Source organism: Hemiscyllium ocellatum, chromosome 21, assembly GCF_020745735.1.
Source record: "Hemiscyllium ocellatum isolate sHemOce1 chromosome 21, sHemOce1.pat.X.cur, whole genome shotgun sequence".
NCBI classification, from domain to species: Eukaryota; Metazoa; Chordata; class Chondrichthyes; order Orectolobiformes; family Hemiscylliidae; genus Hemiscyllium; species Hemiscyllium ocellatum.
This window is the reverse complement of record NC_083421.1, coordinates 64,424,430-64,445,890: the sequence shown is the minus strand read 5'-3', so window position 1 is coordinate 64,445,890 and position 21,461 is coordinate 64,424,430. Positions and strand designations below refer to the sequence as shown.

The window sequence follows — 21,461 nt, the reverse complement described above, 5'->3', positions numbered from 1 at the left end:
AAAGAAAACCTTTTGTTGCAACCTCAGGCGCTACAGGAATTGAACTCACACTGCTGGCACCACACAACACAGCAAACCAGCTTTCCAACTAACTGAGCTAAACAACCAGATACAGGCCAGGACTGACCAGCTCAGAGTGAGCTACACACAGGCCGGGACTGACCAGCTCAGAGTGAGCTACACACAGGCCAGGACTGACCAGCTCAGAGTGAGCTACACACAGGCCGGGACTGACCTGCTCAGAGTGAGCTACACACAGGTTGGGAGTGTCCAATCCATCAACAAAATGCATTTATTTGGCATCTTTCATGCTCTAAAACATCCCAAAGTTCTTTACAGGAACATAAAAAGCAAAAATTGACATGGTGTCAGTTGAAAGAATTTGGATGAGATCAATGAGTTATGTCTTAGAGGATTAAAGGTAGAGTTGAAGAGGTTAAAGGAGGGAATTTCAGAGATGGGGATCATTGGGGTAGTTCAAAATGAGGCTGATAGACTTTGTTCAGTGTCATTGGAAACAGAGCAAAGCTGATACATGGCAGGTACAGTTTAATTGAAAGATGGAAATGGAGTTAAAGGGGCCAAATAGAAAGCTCCTGGCCCTAGTTATGCTTTCAGGAACAGTCCATTTACCTTGGATTGTTACAGCGTCTGTGTCGGAGAATAATCCCTCCACCACAGCTTCGTGAACAGCTGCTGAACGCACTCCAACTAGACCAGGATCCATGAACAACCCCAATTTCCAAGTCACTAAGTGATGTGCAGCTCCTTTTCAAACACCACTGTGATGGAAATAACATTAACTGTAAGTATTTCCCACTCAAATAATGACTCAAGTTGTTAATAACTGCCTTTGTGCTGTCACTGTGATTACAGAGGAAATGCACTGCCAATTTGCACACAATAAGATCCCACACACATCAATGTGGTGTTAACTGGATAATCTGTTTCTTTACTGATGTTGACCGACAGATTAACAGTGGTTATAAAACCTGACAGAACACAACTGCCCATCTTCGCACAGAGTTATTTGGTTATTTATGTGCATCTGAGAAGACAGATGCTGACTTACTTGATTAAATGTCTCATCCACACCGGCACATCCAAAAAGGCAGCACTCCCTCAGCACTGACCCTCTGACAGTGTGGCACTGCCTCAGCACTGATCCTCCGACAGTGTGGCACTGCCTTAGCACTGACCCTGACACTGTGGCACTCCCTCAGTACTGACCCTCTGACAGTGCCCACTCCCTCAGTACTGACCCTCCAACAATGCAGTGCTTCCTCAGCACTGACCCTCCAAAGCATGGCTCTCCCTCAGTACTGGCCCTCTGACAGTGCAGCACTCCTACAGCACTGACCCTCCGACAGTACGACACTCCCTCAGTACTGACCCTCCAATAGCACGGCTCTTTCTCAGTACCGATCCTCCGACAGTGAGGCTCTCCCTCAGTACTGGCCCTTTGACAGTGCTCCATTAGGAATGTCAACCTGGATTGGGGGTAATGATTGTAGAACGGGCATCAAACCCCTGATTTTCTGAACAATATCCACTGGTCCCTTTCAAAGACTATTGACAGGATTCTAGCCTGATGTTTACAAGCCTCAGTTGGTGATTTGTACCTTGTTGGTGCCACACTCTGTGCCATCCAGGAGGGGAATATACAAACGGGTGCACGTGCTAGGGTCTGCTGCATCTGTGTGACATGACAGAACATTGCACACATCCTGCACAGAAACAGATGAACCCATTATTTACTGACAGTGTGAATCATAACAGTTGAAAAACAGAAAACATATAGATCAATGTGAATTTTTCAATAGCAGCAGGACTGATACAAGCTTTAAGCATAGGCTCTGTACAGTGCAAACGCAGACAGGACGGGGCTGTGTTTGACAGAATTGTGTCAATGCACTAAGTCGGGCTGAGACTGAGCTGCAGGCGGGGACAGGATTCAAACTGAGATTTGGAAAATTGGTGCAAGCCTTTCTATAGTCCCCTGCAACACATCCCCTCCTCTGTCTCTTCTCCTGCCTGTTATCTGAAAGAAATTATTACTTTTTATCCTATAGATTGTTGTGATCTGGAATGCACAACCTGAAAGATCAAAAAAAGGGGATTTAATAAATATTTGAAAAGCTGACATTTACAGGTGTACAATGAATAATTGGGTTAGTGGGACTATCATATACACTGGAGTAATAGTTGATCTCAGATAAAAATCTACTCAACATTGGGCTGCCAAATTTTAGATTTTTCTTAAATCTCATGCTAGTTTTGGAAGCAAAGTTGGTGGGAGCAGTCTAATGAGTCATTTTTACAATTGCACTTTTCTCATTTTAACCATTAGAAATCGATAATCTGAGGTAGCCGGACAATGCTGGATTCAGGACCACGGTCAGCAACCACTAAACTGTGTAATTATGGGCAGTACCCAAGAATGGACATGGATAAACAACCCTGGAAAGTAATTCTGTCAACAACTTGGGCTTAAAAATGCAACTTTTACATTGGTAAGTAAGGTAATTGGATAGGTCCTCCAAAGAGCCAGCTGAGACACAATGACTGAAGGGTCTGTTTCCATGCTGTACATCTCTATGACTCCTTCTGTGCTTTGTGATTCAATTCCACAGGATTTCAGATATAGCCTAAAGCAGAGTGTGAGGCATTGAGCAGTTCCGACCAGCACCTACAATGTCATGTCTGCTGAAAGTGCAGGCAGATGCCTTGGCTCCAAAGGCTATCTTGCACTGGTCATCTATCCCATAGAACAAGCCTGGTTTCTGACCAGGAAGATCAGACTCTGACGCTGGTAGATCATTCAAACAAGTTGCTTGGCTGGTGCTGTCAGAATAAACACAAGAAAACAAGTGTTAATATTAACTGGAAACCAATTTAACAATTGATAGCGCTAAAGGTGTAGCACTCAAATAATTAGCTTTAAAAAATAATTTCCAGAGCCATAGGGCTCAACATGCATGACATCCAATTGGATGCATTTCTGAAGTGCATCACTGTCCTAATGCGGGAAACACAGAGGCCAATGCATACACAGCAGGCTCCCACAAACAGGAATGACCAGCTAAGTATTTTTTCTTTACTATTTTTGTTGAGGAATAAATATTGATCAGGAGACTGGGAATGAACTCATCTGCATTTACTCAAATGATGCCATGGCATTTTTTAACATCCACATGAGAGGGTATTTGGGGCCCCAGCTTAACATCTCATCTCAGGACAATGGGATGTGACCAATGGGTAGCACAAGGATGAGGTATTTAGATCTTCAGCTTTTAACAATCTATATCGATGATTTAGGTATGTGGGCTCATTGTAATATTTCCAAGTTTGTAGACGTAACTGACACATATTTGGTGTGTTGCGGAACTAACTAGCAGTGGTACAACATGTGGTGGAGAAAAGGCAGAGCTGGGTTATGGTGCGAAGAGAGCTTTACCTGAGGAACTTTACAAACTGCTCCCGGCTGCACTCGGACCAGGTCAGGTCAATGCTGTTATAGCCACCCTCTGCGGCCATGATGTGTGTTTTGTTAATGCAGTTGTTTCCAGTCCCATCATGACTGATGCCGAAACTACCAAAAATATAGAAAGAAACCTTGCATCACTGAGGCAGAGACTGCCGTTATCTGACCTCATCCCAAACATAAAATGACTGAGATCTGTAAAATTCTGCAAAGACTTAACAGGTCAGACAGCACCTGAGACAAAAGAAAAGTCCAGTTTCTAGTCTCTGAGTTTTGGTCAGTGACCTAGTTAGGATAATCACCCTGAAACCGTCACACCACTTTCCTCACAATTGCACTCCATGGGGGACAGTCTCTATGGGAACTGAGAGATCTCTTGATTAAGTTCTCGCTCCAGCTACAGGCTCTCACTGTAGATGGGATCCTCATTTTCAAAGAACCTGACTTTCTCCATAGTTTCAGCCTCTACTTACAAACTCATTGACCCTATCATGTCTCTATCTTAACATTGTCATTTCTCCCCACAGTGTCTCTATTTCCCACACTCTCTCTCTTCCAGTGTCCCTATCTCCCACACTCTTACCACTCCCCACACATTTATCTATTTCTCACTCTTTCTCCCAGTGTGTGTCTCTCTCACACTCTCTCTCCTATTGTGACTGTCTCTCATTCTCATCCCCAGTGTCTCTATGCCTCACTCTCTCCTACCTGGAGTTTCTAATGCCCTCCTAATGCTCTATTTTGCATGGTCTCTCTCTCTCTTGTCTATATCCCACTCACCTTACTATCTCTCAAATTCCATTTGCTCTCCTAATCTTTCCATCCTTGTATCCCACTACTCTAGCCTCATGGTCTCTTTCTCATAAAATCTGTGACCTTTAAATTCCCTTGTGCCTCATTGAATTGAAATAGTGATTTGCTGCACTGGGCTTGCTGTGCTGAGTTTGTGCCTGCAGAGCTCACCTGTGACCAATCTCGTGAGCCATGGTGATGCCAAGATTGAACCCTGTGTCCTCAGTTATCACACAGCTCCATGACCGGCTGCACAGTCCACCCAGCTGAGTCACACCACGAACCATTTTGTTCCCACTGCTAGATTCCAGGTCAAACCTTAAAAAAGACATAGCGAATATGAATTTGAGCATGTGTCAAAATAACCATCTATGGGATATAGGAAATTTATGTTTCTTCTGCAATTCTAAATTAATTTTATAAAAAATAACTGAACTCACATCAGTGTGTAATTGTTTCAGCCAGGAGCTGAGTCAACAAGAATGGGAACTCTGTGGAGGAAATGCTGATTGGTTTGTTTGTATTAGCTAAGAATGTATGCAAGAAAGAAACGGGACTACACAACAATGGTAACCCCAATTAGAAGGGCTTTGTGATAAGATGCTGTGAAGACAGACAGTTAAACTCAATATGCCTGTCTAAACAATAGGTATAAACATCTGTTTCCCACTTTTACAGAAACACAGGAACAAATGGTAACCCCAATTTAAAGGGCTTAGTGATAAGATGCTGTGAAAAGGCAGGATGAGGGCAAATGGCCTGAGAACAGGAATGAGCATTTTTGTCACAGACAAGACCGGATAAGACACAAGATAATCAGGAGTAATGGGTACTGCTGCTTAGGGAAGTGGAGGATGTAAACGGGGGGGAAAGCAATGAAATAAGAAAAAAACATATAGGAACCAAATGTATTTGTTGAATTCGGTGTGATTTGTCCCTGCCTTGTGGACATCACACCCACTTGCAAGTGTGAAATAAAGAGCTCTGCTGATTCAGATCTTGTCTCGGACTGAAATTACTGCAGTGAGTGAGCTTTGTTTCTCACACATCCGAACACCAAACCTCACCTTCAAGCCCAAACTCCAATCCACTGTAAATTGAATTACAAACTGAAAGCTAATCACAACTCCGAACCAAGCCAATCCAAACTTAGTTCCAACCTTCAGTCAACACAGGTTGCACTCAAAGCCAACAACACAAATCCAAACCCAACCAATTTTACCCTAACTCTAAACCAAATTACAACACAATCCTAACCCCAACCAAACCCACAACCCAACCATACCTCAATCCTCCTGTTACGTTATCCAACCCCACTGTTAGTGACTTTGGGGTATGTATAGTCTTACTGTGAGTTGATGAGTTGAGAGTAGAGAAGTCTGCAGGGCACTTTTCTAAGAAATTAAACCAATATCAAAAAAAAGTATATTATTTATTCGGGATTGTTATCGGCTTTTCAACATTTTGAAGTCTATGTCCATACTGATTTCAAAGAAATACTAACACTGACCCTAATCTGCTGGCTTTTGTAGAGAAATTTAAAACTGAAAATGCAATATTATTCTGATGTAATTTATTGATTCAACCTCTCAATGTAAAAGTTAATCACTTTCTTGCAAAGATAGAATAATAGCTGATGCATGGTCAATATTGTGATTGTATGAAATAGGATTTATACAGTTAATGGTTGGGCTCTAGGAAGTCTTGCTGATCAAAGAGACCTAGGGGTGTAGGTGCATAGTTCCTTGAAAGTGGAGTTGTTGATAAACAGGGTGGTGAAGAAGGCGTTTGGTACACTTGCCTTCATTGGTCAGAATATTGAGTATATGAATTAGAATGTCATGCTGAGGCTGGACAGGGCATTAGTGAGGCCAATTTAGAAAACTGTACAATTTTGCTCACCCTCATACAGGAAAGATGTTGTTAAACTTGAGAAGATGCAGAAAAGATGTTGCTGGGTCTGAAGAGTTTGACTTATAGGGAGAAGCTGATTAAGCTGGGGCTGTTTTCCCTGGAGCACCAGAGACTGGGGGGTGACCTTACAGTGATTTATAAAAACAGGAGGAACATTACCGTATTCATAGGGTGAATAGTCAAGGTCTTTTTCCTAAGGTGGGTGAATCCAAAACTAGACAGCATACTGAGTGTGAAAAAATTTGAAAAGGACCTGAGGGCTAACTTTTTCATGCAAAGAGTGGTGTGTGTATGGAATGAACTGCCAGAGGAAGTGGTGGAGGCTGGTACAATTACAGCATTTAAAAGGCATCTAGATAGGTATATGAATAAGAAGGGTTTAGAGGAATATGGGCCAATGCTGGCAAATGGGGCTAGGTTAAATTAGCATATCTGGTCAGCGCAAACCAATTGGACCAAAGGGTCTGTTTCCGTGCTGTATCACTCAATTACTTTATTTGGGAAGCATGTCACAAGAAATTGTTTAAATCCTACATAAGGAATGAGTTGAGTGGAATAAACATAATTTTCTTGTTTTGTCTCAGTGCTATGTTCAGCTGATGATGATATGCATTTAAAATGTCTTCCATTTCTTTAAGGCTTGCAAGTGATCACCTTTTACTTTGTTGGGGACTATAAACTGAAATGTATGTCTGACTGCACTATTACTGAAGTTCTGAGAGAGTTTTACAATCTGAAATTCAAGTGCTGAGTATTATTAACTGTCCAATACAATGTAGCTGTTTTAAACCGTGAAGGGGAAAATTCGAGGCTGAGTGGCCTCTGAAAGTGAAGAAAATTCTGCCGAATAACCACCTTCCGATTAGTTGAACTGCAGTCTTAAAAGCTGTAAGTGCCAGGGCGACAAAGAGAAATATTCCAAAGATCCAAATAGAAAACATCCCTTCTTCCTCTCATTCTAAAGAAGAGACACACTGGATTTGAAATATTAACCCTGTTTCTCTCTTCACGATGCTACCAGACCTGCTGAGTTTCTCCAGCAGTCTCCATGTTTGTTCCCTTTCTCTTGTTTTCTTTCTCTCTCTCTCTACCAAGAAAGCTCAAAAGAAAGAACTCAAACAAGAAAAGACCTAGGTCCACCTGAACACGTACCAAACCGAAGAATGATCATCACTTGTATCATTAAGTCAAAACTCAATACGGCCTTGTGACACCAATGAACCCACCTTTGAAATCTAGATGCTTGATCTTTAAAATTGTTTATATTATTTTCCCATCCAGAGTACCTGTGTAAAATCATTTAGGATTGTTTGCCCTAATCATGAATAAGCATGCCTGCATTTGGAGGTTTTGAAGGTATTTAATTAAATCACACAGTAGTAGATTCGAAATTCTTTTTTTTTCTCTGCTTTGTGTTAAAGTTTATATGTTACAACAATGTTTTCATTAATTGTTTTCTGTTAATGCTGTGGTGGTTCTTGTGGTGAATTGCTTTTTGTCCTAAACAGCAGTCAGTCAGGCAAACTGATCATGACCCAGTCATGATCCGACTGGGACCTTTGACATTTTGTGGAATAGAATGGTGCAGTTATCAGCATACTCTTCCCTGGATTAGCCTGGACACTGGGCAGTGTGTTTACTGACACTGATTCAGAAGCTGTTACCTTGGAGTTAATGCTGATTTTGACAAGTTAAAAATGACTCCGATACCTATACAAAATAAAACCACCTCAAACTATTATGAAAACAGGATGTAGTAACTTAAGGTCGCACTCCTAAAATGTTAGATAAAGCAGTAATCAAAACACCAACACTGTGAATTATTCGGTACCTGGTAACGTAGAGGACCAGGTCAGCGTGGATTGGTTCGGAGTCGTTCTCTGGGTTAATTTTACGGCTCCATCTACACAGGTCAATAAGCGATGAGGTGAGATTTCTAGTAATCTCCAGTCCCAGCTGTGAAGAGGAGACACTGTTGGCTATGAGTAGGCTTTTTAGGCTTTTCTTGTTAGAATATCCCATGTGCATCTCAAGATTCTCTAATTTAACCCTTTACTCTGAACAACAGGGAATGTTATGGATAGAGAGAGAGAGATTTCATGGTGAGGTTTGTCCTGAGTTCCATGTTTTAAAAATTCACTGATGGATGTGGATGTTAGTGGCTCCTTGATGCCACATTCAATCAAATGCAGCCTTGATGTGAAGGGCTGTCACTCTCCCCTCCCCTCTAGAATATAGCTCTTTTGTCCATGTTTGAACCAAGGCTGTAATGACATCAAGAGCTGAGTGACCCTGGCAGAAATTCAAACTGGGTGTCACTGAGCAGGATATTGCTGAGAGGGTGCTGCTTGATAGCCCTGTTGATGACACTTTCCATCACTTTACTGATGATCGATGGGTACTACACTGATGGGGTAGTATTTGGATTTGTCCTGCTTTTTGTGTACAGGACATCCTTGGGCAATTTTCCACATTGTCAAGTGGATGCCAGTGTTGTAACTGTACTGGAACAGTGAGTTTTAAGTTGTAGCTCAGGTTGAGATTGTGGATGTAGGTTTGCTTGCTGAGTTGGACTGAAAATGAACCTTCCGGCTCAGTGACCAAACTTACACCCTGTACCGGAACAGCGTGGCGTAGGACTGCAGTAAGGTTTGGAGCACAATTCTTCAGTACAATTCCCAGAATGTTGTCAAAGCCCACAACCTTTGCAGTATCCAGTGCCTCCAACTGTTCATGTGGAGTGAATCAAATTGGCTAAAGAGTAGTGATGCTGGGACCACTGCAGGAGGTTGAGGTGGATCATCCATTTGGCATTTCTAGCTGAAGACTGCTGCGAAATCTTCAGCCTCGTCTTTCGCACTGATGTGCAGGGCTCTTCTATCATTGAGGATGGGAATATTTGTGGAGCCTCCTCCAGTAAGTTATTTAATTGTCCATTCACAACTGGATATGCCTGGTGTGTAGAGCTTAGATTGGATCCTTTGATTGTGAGATCACTGAGCTCTGTCTATCATTTGATGCTTATCCTGCTTGGTATGCAAGTAGTCCTTCGCCAGGTGAAGTATCAGATGTCAGACTTCACTTGACGAAGGAGCAGCGCACCAAAGGCTTGAGATTTTAAATAAACTTGTTTCCACCCCAGTCCAACACCGGAATCTCCACATCAAAGCCAATGTAGATATCATCGCCCTAGCAATACATATATGCTCATTGAATTAGGATATGTCTGAGTTGGAGGCCTTGTCCTACCAAGAGATTCTGAGGATAAGTCTGAGACAGCAAAGGTGAAGTGTTGTTCTTTTCTCCATCACATTTAGTGATCCCACCAATATAAAAACAGAAATTGGAATGACCTGTGTTCATTGTGTAGACTTTGTTGAGAACTTATCTGGAGTACAGTGTACAGTTTTGGTTTCCTTTCTAAGGAAGGATATACTTACCAGAGGCAGAGTGCAACAATGGTCCACCAGGATAATCCCTGGGATGGTGTGATTGTCTTATGGAGGAGAGATTGAGGAAACAGGATCTGTATTCTCTAGAGTTTGAAACGATGAGAGGTGACCTTATTGAATTGGGAATATTCTTACAGGCTGGATCTAGACAAGGTCTTTCTGCTAGTAGGAGTCCAAAATCAAGGGACATAATCTCAGGATAAGGAACAGGCCATTTGAATCTGAGATAAGGAGGAATTTCCTCATATAGAGGGTATGAATCTTTGAAATTCTCTTTGAAGCTCAGTCATTGAGCAGGTTCAAGACAGAGACCAATAAATTTCTGGAGACTATTATCAGCAAGGAATATGGGGAGAGTGTGGGGATGGATGTTAGGGCACTTGTGCATAGCATCATCATGGAGAGAGGAACAAGCTGAAAGGGCTGAATGGTCTACACTTGCTCTGGTGATTTGAACAGATTTCCCTCAGACCTCTGGGAAACTGATCCATTCTTATAAGCACCATACCATCATACCCACATAGGGGCAGTTATGTTACCTGAAGTACAAAGGATTTCTTGCCTCTTCAAACATTGCACACTACCTTTGACCAACCTATCATCAGAGAAATGCAGGGAAAGGAGGTTCCATGATCTCATCCGTGTTTAAAATCCATCATGATCTCAGCACTCCCAATCTCTGCAATCTCTTCCAGTCTCACAATCCTCTGAGATCTCTGTGTTCCTCCAATTCTGGTCCCTTCAGCATCCCCAGTTAATTGCTTCATCATGGCAATCATTCTTTCAGCTGCCTGGATCCCAGTCTTTGGAATTCCATGCCTAAACCTCCCCTGTTCCTTTTTATTCTTTTAAGAAATCCCTTATAAATTTAACCAAGGATTTTGGGCAGTTGTTCTTGTATCTGTTTTGATATATAATGTTAGTTTGATAATTTCTCTTGTGAAGTGACTTGGGACACTGTTACTATGTTAGAGGTATAAGTGCAGGCAGTTGCTGGCTGAGCTGATTGGAAGCTGGGTGGAACAGGGCTCATACCTTAGGTTGAGTCAGGATGACCATCTTTGTGAGGTGGACACGGAGTTGGGCACCCAGGGAAGCGTCTCGCAGGAGCTCAGCTGCCTGTGCAAAGCAGAAGCACACAAAAGACCAGTGAGGAGTGAAAGCCATCAGGAGGAGGACAAGGCTGATCAAGGAGAGAAAATGGAGCTGTTTCCCAGCTTGTACACACCTCCAGATGGGCAGTGTCTCCACTGTGAGAAGCCCCCCCCCACCCCCACCAAACCTCAGAAGCAGGATGTCCAAGTGCACTGCCCACTCAGCTGGACAGCTGCATGGCATTCAGTCCCCAAAGTAAAAACTACGGAGTTAGAGGGTCAAGCAGCAACCCTCCACAAACTGTTGGATTTCGAAAGACCCAGGTCTATTTATCGTAGGTGCAAGAGAGAAGAGTTGCTTTGGTGTGAGAGGTGCAAGTCCACCATCTCCTGCTCCCCCACCCTAGCCCTGGGCTGTCGGCCTATATTGAGGGGCCATGAAGATACTCACAATGTTCAGGTTGGTGAGAATATATCTCTCTGTGTCCTGTTTGTGAAAGTTGTACACATCATGCATCACCACAACCAACAGTTCCAGATGTTTTGTCTCCCTCACGGAGCGTCTTGTTATCAGAGAGGGCCTGGATCGACCTGCAACATCGAAGCAGAACAGGGGACTCAGCAACTGGAGTGTGTGTATGCGTACACGTATGCACATTTCTGTGTATGCACATGTTAAGTGCATGTGCTTGTCTGTGTAAGTGCATGTTTGTCTGTCTGTGTGTGATGCTCCTCCATCACTTTGGGGGAAATTCCTGCACTTCTTCAAAATGGTTTCATGAGATTTTGAGCATCGATTAAGAGAATAGCCCAGGACGCTGTTAACATAATCAGCAACGTGACAACACTTAAAATGCTGCACTCCCTTCTATTCTCTCTCTGATAATATAGCTGCTCCTTAAATACTGAACCTCCGACAGTGCGGGACACTCCCTCAGCGCTGACCCTCCGACAGTGCGGGACACTCCCTCAGCACTGACCCTCTGACAATGCGGCACTCCCTCAGCACTGACCCTCTAACAGTGTGGCACTCCCTCAGCACTGACCCTCCCTCTGACAGTGCGGGGCACTCCCTCAGCACTGACCCACTGATAGTGTGGCACTCCCTCAGCACTGACCCTCTGACAATGCGGCGCTCCCTCAGTACTGACCCTCTGACAATGCGGCACTCCCTCAGCACTGACCCTCTAACAGTGTGGCACTCCCTCAGCACTGACCCTCCCTCTGACAGTGTGGGGCACTCCCTCAGCACTGATCCACTGACAGTGTGGCACTCCCTCAGCACTGACCCTCTGACAGTGTGGCACTCCCTCAGCACTGACCCTCTGACAGTGTGGCACTCCCTCAGCATTGACCTTCTGACAGTGTGGCACTCCCTCAGCACTGACCCTCCCTCCGATAGTGCAGCACTCCCTCAGCACTGACCCTCTGATAGTGCGACACTCCCTCAGCACTGACCCTCTGACAGTGCGGCACTCCCTCAGCACTGACCCTCTGACAGTGCGGCACTCCCTCAGCACTGACCCTCTGACAGTGTGGCACTCCCTCAGTACTGACCCTCTGACAGTGCAGCACTCCCTCAGCACTGACCCTCTGACAGTGTGGCACTCCCTCAGCGCTGACCTTTTCACCATGCAGCACTCCTTCAGCATTACACAGTGAGCCTAGATTATTTGCTCAAATCTTTGATGTGGAACACAAACCTATAACTTTCTCACTGAGAGATGATGGTGAGCCACCAATTGAATGAAGCTGGCAGTTTTGCAATAATTCTGATCAGTAGTTTAATGTTTCATCATCTTACTGTCATCAGCAGCAGTTCTGGTGGTATTTGAGTGTAGATAATGGAATGTAACGAATGATGCAATGTCATCCCTTTCTCCAGCCAGTTTCAGATTCTTCGCCTGAATGGATATCTTCTTGTCCTTTGTAAATACCAGAGCATGCTACAGGGTTGGAGGGGTGAAATTCATGGAATGTCAGCTTTGAAATTAAATTACATTGATTCAGTTTTTAGAGAGATAATCATGTATGGTTTGATAACTATTGCATAAATGCCATGTCTTTTTATAGAATGGTGTTGATTGAGGGATAATCATCAGACCCGAGCATTGGAAAGAACTGTCCTCCAGACTTTAATCTGGGTAAGTAAGAGGTGCTGCATTTTGGGAGATCAAATATTAAGGAAAAGCAATGACAGGATCTTGAACAGTTTTGATGGACACAGGAACCTTGGGGTTCAAATCCATAGCTCCCTCAAAGTGGCCACGCAAGTAGACCATGGCAACACGACGCCTGGTGGAAGAGCACCTCATCTTCCGCCTAGGAACCCACCAGCCACAAGGGATGAATGTAGATTTCTCCAGCTTTCTCATTTTCCCTCCCCCCACCTTTTCTCAGTCCCAACCCTCAGACTCAGCACCGCCTTCTTGACCTGCAATCTTCTTCCCGACCTCTCCGCCCCCACCCCCTCTCCGGTCTATCACCCTCACCTTAACCTCCTTCCACCTATCGTATTCCCAACGCCCCTCCCCCAAGTCCCTCCTCCCTACCTTTTATCAGCCTGCTTGGCACACTCTCCTCGTTCCTGAAGAAGGGCTTATGCCCGAAACGTCGATTCTCCTGTTCCTTTGATGCTGCCTGACCTGCTGCGCTTTTCCAGCAACACATTTTTAAGTAGATAGGGTGGTAAAGCATTTGGCATGCTTGCCTTTATTGGTCAGGGAATTGAGTACAAGAGTCAGGACGTCATGTTGTTGCTTTATGAGACTTTGGCTAGACCTTACTTAGAGTATTATGTTCAATTCCGGTTGCCATATTACAGGAAGGATGTGGACGCTTTGGACAGGGTGCAGAAGAGTTTTACCAGGATGCTACTTGGAGTAGAGGGTATGAGCTATAAGGAGCGGCTAGAAAAACTCAGGTTGTTTTGTCTGAGGCAATGAAAGCTGAGGAGAGACTTGATCGATGTTTATAGAATCATGAGCTGCATAGATAGGGTTGATGGTCAGAATCTTTTTCCCAGAGTTGAAATGTGTAAAACTAGGAGACATGCATTTAAGGTGAGAGGGGGAAAGTTTGAAGGAAATGTGAGGGGCAAGCGAGTCTTAGGAGTCTGGAACACGTTGCCAGGAGTAGTGGTGGAGGCAGGGCTGTTTATGAGACTTTTAGATAGCCCATAAAAATTAAAGGAATGCAGGGACATGGACCATTGGCAGGCAGAAGGAATTGGTTTAATTTGGTGTCATGTTCAGCACAACATTACGGGCCGAAGGGCCCTTTCCTGTGCTGTAAAGTTCTATGTTCTTCAAAATACCAACTGGCAATCTTTTACATCACTCGAGGGGGTAGACAGAGATCTGGTTTAAACTCTCATCTGAAAGAGACTCCAACAGTGTGCCACTCCCTCAGCACTGATACACTGACAGTTTAGTACTCTTTCAGTACTGTTCTGGTAGCCCAGTGTCACTGGGGTTTAAAACACTGGAAGAATAAAATGTTGAAATAAAATAATTGCATTAAAGACACAAATACAAATTAATGGGAATTATAGCAATTCCAGAGACATGTTTACAAGGAAATCAAACCTGTGAACTGAATATTCAAGGATACGTGATTTTTCTGAAGGATGGACAGAGAAAAAGGATAGTGGGCAGCACTATTTGGGATAGAATCAATGCAATAGCAAGAACATTTTGGGATTGAAAGATAAAATCCATATATTGGAAGTAAGAAATAACAAGGGGGAGGAAACACTGATATGTGCCGTCTACAGGCCCCTAACAATAGCTATACAGTGGGACAGACAATAAATCAGAACATGGTGAGGCCATGTAACAAAAGTGTACATCAATCACGGGTGACTTTAATCTTCATGCAGATTGGGAAAATCAAATTTGCAGAGTTGACCATGAGCAAGTACTCGTAAAGTGTATTCAACTGTTTCCTAGAACAATGTTATGCCTCCAATCAGGGATCAGGCTGTTTGGTATCTGCTAATGTATAATGAGGCAGGATTAGGTACTGAGGGATAAATTTTATTATATGTGGAAAAACTGGGCTCATTAGTGATAAGCAACATGGTTTTGTGTGGGGGAGATTGTGCCTTACCAACTTAATAGAGTTTTTTGAGGAAGTGACCAAGTTGATAGATGAAGGAAGGGCTGTTATTGTCATATACATGGACTTTAGTAAGGAGTTTGATAAGGTTCCCCATTGTAGACTAATGGAGAAAGTGAAGTCACATGGTATGCAGCGTGTTCTAGCTAGGTGGATAAAGAACTGTTTGAGCAACAGGAGACAGAGAGTAGTAGTTGAAGGGAGTTTCTCGAAATGGAGAAAGGTGACCAGTGGTGTTCCACAGGGGTCAGTATTGGGACCACTGTTGTTGGTAATATACATAAGTGATCTAGAAGAGGGTATTGTTGGTATGATCAGCAAGTTTGTAGATCACACAAAGATTGGTGGAGTAGCAGAAAGCATAAGGGACTTTCAGAGAATACAGGAGGATATAGATAGACTGGAGAGCTGGGTGGAGAAATGGCAGATGGAGTTCAATCCAGGCAAATGTGAGGTAATGCATTTTGGGAATTCTAATTCTAGAACAAATTATACTGTAAACGGAAGAGCCTTGGGAAAAGTTGATGAGCAGAGAGATCTGTGAGTTCAGGTCCATTGTACCCTGAGGGTTGCTGCACAGCTGAATAGAGTGGTCAAGAAAGTATATGATATGCTTCCTTCATTGGACGGGGTATTGAGTATAAGAGCTGGCACATCATGTTAAAATTGTACAAGGCATTTAGAATACTATGTACAGTTCTGATCGCCACATTACCAAAAGAATGTGGACGCTTTGGAGAGGGTGCAGAGAAGGCTTACAAGGATATTGCCTGGTTTGGAAGGTGCTAGCTATGAAGAGAGGTTGAGTAAGTTAGGATTGTTTTCATTAGAAAAAAGGAGATTGGGGTGGACCTGATTGAGGTCTACAAAATCATGAAGGGTATAGACAGGGTAGTTAGAGATAACTTTTTCCCAAGTTGAAGGATTCAAAAACGAGAGGTGAAAGATGAGAGGTGAAAAACTTAAGGGAGATACACATGGCAAGTACTTTACGCAGAGGGTGGTAGGTGCCTGGAATGCATTGCCAGCAGAGGTGGTAGAGGCAGGCATGGTAGATTCATTTAAGGTGAGTCTGGACAGATGCAGGAGTGGGTGGGGGGCAGAGGGATATAGATGCTTGGGAATTGGGCAATAGCTTTAGACAGTAGATTTGGATCGGCTCAGGCTCGGAGGGCCGAAGGGCCTGTTCCTGGGCTGTAAATTTTCTTTGTTCTTTGTTCCTTGATTAATAAGTTCTTTCAGAGTAAAAGATCTCTGAGGAAACAATGGCCATAACTGACTTCGACAGAGGAATAGAGGAGCTGAATATTATTTAAATGGAGAAAGACTGCAGAAAGCTGCAGCACAGAAGGATTTGGGAGTCCTTGTGCAGAAATCATAATCCGAGTTCAATTCATAATAGGGAAGGCGAATGGATTGCTGAAAATTAATTTCAAAGGTAATGGAGTATAAAGGTAGAGAGGTTTTGCTAAAACTGTGTAAGACACTAGTTAGATCGCAGGTGGAATACTGGGAACAGTTTTAGGCCCTTTATCAATGGAAAAATATACTGCCATTGGAGGCAGCCCAGACAAGGTTGATTCGGTTGACGCAGGAAAGGGAGGCATGGTCTCATAAGGACAGGCTGTGTAGCATGGGTGTGTAACCATTGGAGTTTCGAAGAATGAGAGGCAACTTTATGGAAAGCTTGAAAATTCATGAAAATTGAAAAAGGATCACCCTTTTAAGACAGAGATAAGGAGGAATTTCTTCTGACTGAGGGTTATAAATCTATGAAATTCTTTGTCGCAAAGGGGTTGTCAAGACTAGCTCATTGCGCACATTCAAAGCTGATATAGATTTTTAATTAGTCAGGGAATGGAGGGGTATGGGGAAAAGGCAGTAGAGTTGAGGATTATCAGATCAACTGTGATCTAATTGAATGGTGGATTAGACATGATGGGCTGAATGGCCTTCTTCTGCTCCTATGTCTTAAGCTTTTACATTTTACTCAACAGCAGAAAACTAACTGGAGATTAGACCTTTATATATTAATAATGCTCGGACATACAAACAAAAACACAGCAGTTTTATCCTGTAACTAGTAATGTGCTTACCAGGTGATGGCTGCAGTAGGTAGTCAGTGCCCGAACCCCTGGGGGCCACATTAACTCCCCATTTTGAACACAATTGTCCGGTAATCGTTTGATAGTGCTGTATGAGGAGTTGAAGACATGATGGACCAGAGAAAAGTCAGAAGCAAATCTATTCTTGGTGGAGAATCGCAGCTGGTACATTTCCCCCAAGGTCTTCACGGTACACAGCTCCTCCTCACAGGATTGCCTCTGGATCAGACCCCGGCACTGACACTGGATAATTGCTGGAGCTGACTCTGTAATTCAAAATGTGAGATGTGATTGTATCGTGTAGCAGCTCTCACTATGCATCAGATTCTAAAAGCTACCATAATTAAGGCTCATGATCTACTGATCTTTGGAAACTGGGTTCTAAATGGATGGAATCATGTAAAGCTTTAAGTTCAGTTTGCATTTCTATATATGTGTGTTAAGAAGGGGCAGACATAATTTGAATTTCATTTTTGACTTCTGTGAGTGATAGTGGCTGGCCTGGGAATTTGTTTACCTTCATTTTAATGAGTAAGACTTTTCAACTCCTTGAGGTGAATAGATCACTGCTTAGAAATACAGATAATAAAGAAAGAAAATTGGACTGTTGACTGGCAACAAGATGCTCTGTGGGACAGGGAAACAGAGACAGAACCAAGTCATTTTGAATTGGACAGAACTATCCAGAAGGTTAAGGAGTGTGTAGGTTTCTATCAGAACAGAAAAGTCCTGCAGCAGCATCAATGCAGCTTAGTAGCCTCCGAAACAGTCAAGGCTAAAAGAAGTCTTGTGTGGTTTAATGTCAGTAACAGAAAATCTCCAGAAACAGACCACTGTGGAAGAGGAGTTTAAGGAGCCTGTGTTAAGAAATAAGCGAGCCATTCATGTCTCACTGGGGTATTCCACTGTCAAATCACACCATTCGCAGAGTCGTCAGATTTGGGCGGCATGGTGGCACAGTGGTTAGCACTGCTGCCTCACAGCGCCAGCAACCCGGGTTCAATTCCCGACTCAGGCGACTGACTGTGTGGAGTTTGCACGTTCTCCTCGTGTCTGCGTGGGTTTCCTCCGGGTGCTCCGGTTTCCTCCCACAGCCCAAAGATATGCAATTCAGGTGAATTGGCCATGCTAAATTGCCCGTAGCGTTAGGAAAGGGGTGTATGTAGGGGTATGGGTGGGTTGCGTTTCGGTGGGTCGGTGTGGACTTGTTGGGCCGAAGGGCCTGTTTCCACACTGTAAGTAATCTAATCTAATAAGAAGGTTTGATCATACCACTGAACACAATTTACTTAGCTGCCGAGTTTGTCCTACCAGGTTTCTCATTCACAAGAAAAGAAATATTTATTTTAAGCAATTGTTTTATCCAATGGCAAGAAAAAAAGATGAATTGTTAACTTATAACTCTGCAACGTAAGCTCTACCCCATTTTAAAATTCCCATACACACAAACAGATGCACAAAACAAGACAAAACAAGATACAAGGATAACACATGGGAAAGAAAGAAGAAAGTCAGTGAAGCACAGATGATCCGGATCACAGAAGATGATGACCTGTTTTCTTTCAGCTTTATTGTTACTTCTTCCAGTTCTTTGCTAATGATGTGAAGCTGCGGATATATCAATTCTGTGATTCATTCACTGTTTGAGAATCGGTGTCTCTGATAGTGTTCTTCCCCTTTTCTTTCCAACAAGGGGATTTGCAACAAGGGGAAATGATGAGTGAGAATAGCTGCTCTGAGATTTTCTGTTAGTTCTCCACACAGGAGTGGAAGAGCGTAAGAGAGATGCTTTCTCCTTTATAGGATGGATGTTTCTCCCTCTATTGTCCGATACAAGGATGGAGCCACTTGCTGAGGAACTAATCAAATGGTTGTTTCTGTGCTGAACTCTCTTGAATCCACACAACCGACAAACCAAAGGACAGTCTCTGCATAAAACTGTCCTGAATACATAAATACAAACATGCACAGACATGCACAACACAGACACACACACTCACTCTCTCTTTATACAGTTAAAAATCACACAACACCATGTTATAGTCCAACAGGTTTATTTGGAAGCACTAGCTTTTGGAGCTCTGCTCCTTCATCAGGTAGCTCTTTATATACACACACAATACACTTACTCATGCATTCTCTCTCTCTCTCCCTCTCTCTCTTACACACACTCACACACTCATTCACTCACTCATACAGAGCCAAGGCATCCTCCTCACTGCTTGTATAAGGCAATGTTATAGATACAACTCACAACAGGTTCCAGAAAATTATTTTAAAACTGTAATATCATGTTCTATGTTCTTTTCCTGTTTTTCAGTTCACAGTCGAAAACATGAAAGTTTTTTTTACAACTGTAGCCAGTTTATTCAAGGATCTCATGAAGGTACAAGAGAAGTAGCATTGAGCAAATGCAGAAATGGGCAGAAAATAAACTGATTACAGTCAAGACAAATGAACAAGGAAATTCAAAGTTACAGGGTGATCCTTCACTCAGGTTTAAATAGAGTATCTTCAAGGTTATTGTTGAGGGTGAAAGGATTCAATTGTCATTTCTGACATTTGCAATAAGACCTTTTCAACTAGTTCTTGTGTAGTGTAAAATAGTTTGCATTATTTCTCTTTCTTGCATAATAAACTTTGTTGTATTTTTATCAAAATATATTAGCAGTATCTTGTATGTTCAGTAACTGACCATCACAGTGAACAGTTTGGTAAAGTTACACTTATGATCTATCAGGCCAGACTTTGAGGTCAGACTTGTCCAGTATTACCATTAGTTGGATCCTAACCCACCCCAAACCCAGACATACACACTCTGCAATAAAGTATTTATTTTCAAACCCCTTCAGATAAACTCTCACTCTCCACCACCCCAATGCCAAACCCCTTCCCATACACTCCTACTGTGCACCACCTCAATGTCAAACCCTTTCCCAGACACTCCTACTGTATACCATCCCAGTTCCAAGATCTATAGAACATAGAACAGTACAGCACAACCGATTACAACTAAAGGACACAGTTGGTATCAGAGTCCAGATAAAGTAGCAGGGAAAAGAAAACAAGCAGACACCCATCCTGCCCAGTTTCCCAACCCCCACCCCTGGTCTCCCAAAGACATTCAGTCAGCTGTGCTTCCTTTAGAGTCAAATATTCACTCTTTAGGCTCCTGCAGGAAGAATGCTGAGGCTTTCTCTCCTTCATTACCTCAACTTTTTTGCTTTACTGAACAGGCCTGTCCCTTTAATAAACGAGCAGAGCTCCTCATTTACAGCAATGAAGCAATCCTGCTTTAGTGTAATATTAACCAGCTTAACATGTAAACATGAAGGGGTCCGCTAAGGGGATGAAGAAAGAGTGAGTGAGGAGAATCATACCTCCAATCCTTGAGAGATCACCCAAATAAGACTCATCATCAACAAATTCTGGAACATTCTAAGGGAGAATGGATGAGCATAGTTAGGTAAGAAACAAGTACAGAGTTCACATTAAACAACATCATAATCTTCAACTAAAATATGGAGAGTATTTGGCAAACAAAAATTAATATGATCCCTCCCCACCAACAGCACCCCCAACTCCACCATTGTCAGTATCATCAACTCGGTCAAACAATATTAATAGGTGGAGATTGCATTTTGTTAATGTAACAACACATTTACCTGCTTCAGCGTAAATCCAACGGACCAGAGCTGGAGACTCAGAAACACAAGGCACAGTGAGAGACTCGTCATTGTGTTGTCCTCAGGCAGTCTGGATGAGGCATGGCAGGAGAATGGCATTGTCAGAAAAGCAAGGGCTTCGTTGTTCTGCTTGGAATGTCACTCACCAAGCCTCAACCCTGCAGCAGTTTTGATTGCATCACCACATTTCTGGCACGTTGTCCATTGGCCATGACACAACTCCACAAATAATGACTCGCACAAGCAACAGTCAGTTCTGCTGGAGATGGCTGGATTTTCACTATCTCTCTCTCACACACACAAATATACACAAAGAGGATAACCACAGAATTGGGAGAAAACATGATAATATATAAAATATTCAAACCTGCAATATAACCATTACAATTAAGTAAATAATTGAGGGAGGAATGTTTTGCAGGACTAAGGAGAGTGAAAAAAGAGGAAGAAAATTGATTAGCTTAGCTCTTTCAAGGAGTATAAAGCCCACATTTTCTTTTGGATTGTGGACTAAAACTGGGAAAAGATATTGCTTTAAATCAAGGAAACCTTTTATGATGTTTATTAGCATGGATAGAAGTTAGCAAAGAGTAGGGACAAATTGGTAATCAGTGGTGTGTCTCAGAGATCAGTGTTGGGACTGCAATTGTTTACAATTTACAGAGATATTTAAGAGTTGGGGACCATGTGTAGTGTCAACATTCAGGGATGACACTAAGATGAGTGGTAGAGCAAAGTGCGCAGAAGACAGTGAAAGTCTACAGAGGGATACAGATCGGTTAAGTGAGCGGGCAAGGGTCTTGCAGATGAGTACA

The 21,461-nt window shown here is 43.0% G+C and overlaps 1 protein-coding gene across 1 annotated transcript in view; it reads right to left on the bottom strand.

Annotated features, from left to right (window-relative positions):
• The window catches only part of adamts13 (ADAM metallopeptidase with thrombospondin type 1 motif, 13), a 60,065-nt gene extending 39,368 nt beyond the window's left edge, over positions 1–20,697 (bottom strand). Inside the window, exons 1-12 of the mRNA XM_060841234.1 lie at positions 20,626–20,697; positions 20,341–20,398; positions 16,952–17,226; positions 12,541–12,682; positions 11,188–11,327; positions 10,678–10,761; positions 8,022–8,146; positions 4,448–4,594; positions 3,458–3,592; positions 2,694–2,844; positions 1,623–1,727; positions 634–782 (exon numbers count right to left, since the gene is read on the bottom strand). Coding sequence (XP_060697217.1) covers positions 634–782; positions 1,623–1,727; positions 2,694–2,844; positions 3,458–3,592; positions 4,448–4,594; positions 8,022–8,146; positions 10,678–10,761; positions 11,188–11,327; positions 12,541–12,682; positions 16,952–17,226; positions 20,341–20,398; positions 20,626–20,697 — 1,583 coding nt within the window. The remainder of the gene's footprint in view (positions 1–633; positions 783–1,622; positions 1,728–2,693; positions 2,845–3,457; positions 3,593–4,447; positions 4,595–8,021; positions 8,147–10,677; positions 10,762–11,187; positions 11,328–12,540; positions 12,683–16,951; positions 17,227–20,340; positions 20,399–20,625) is intronic.
• Positions 20,698–21,461: the final 764 nt, after the last annotated feature.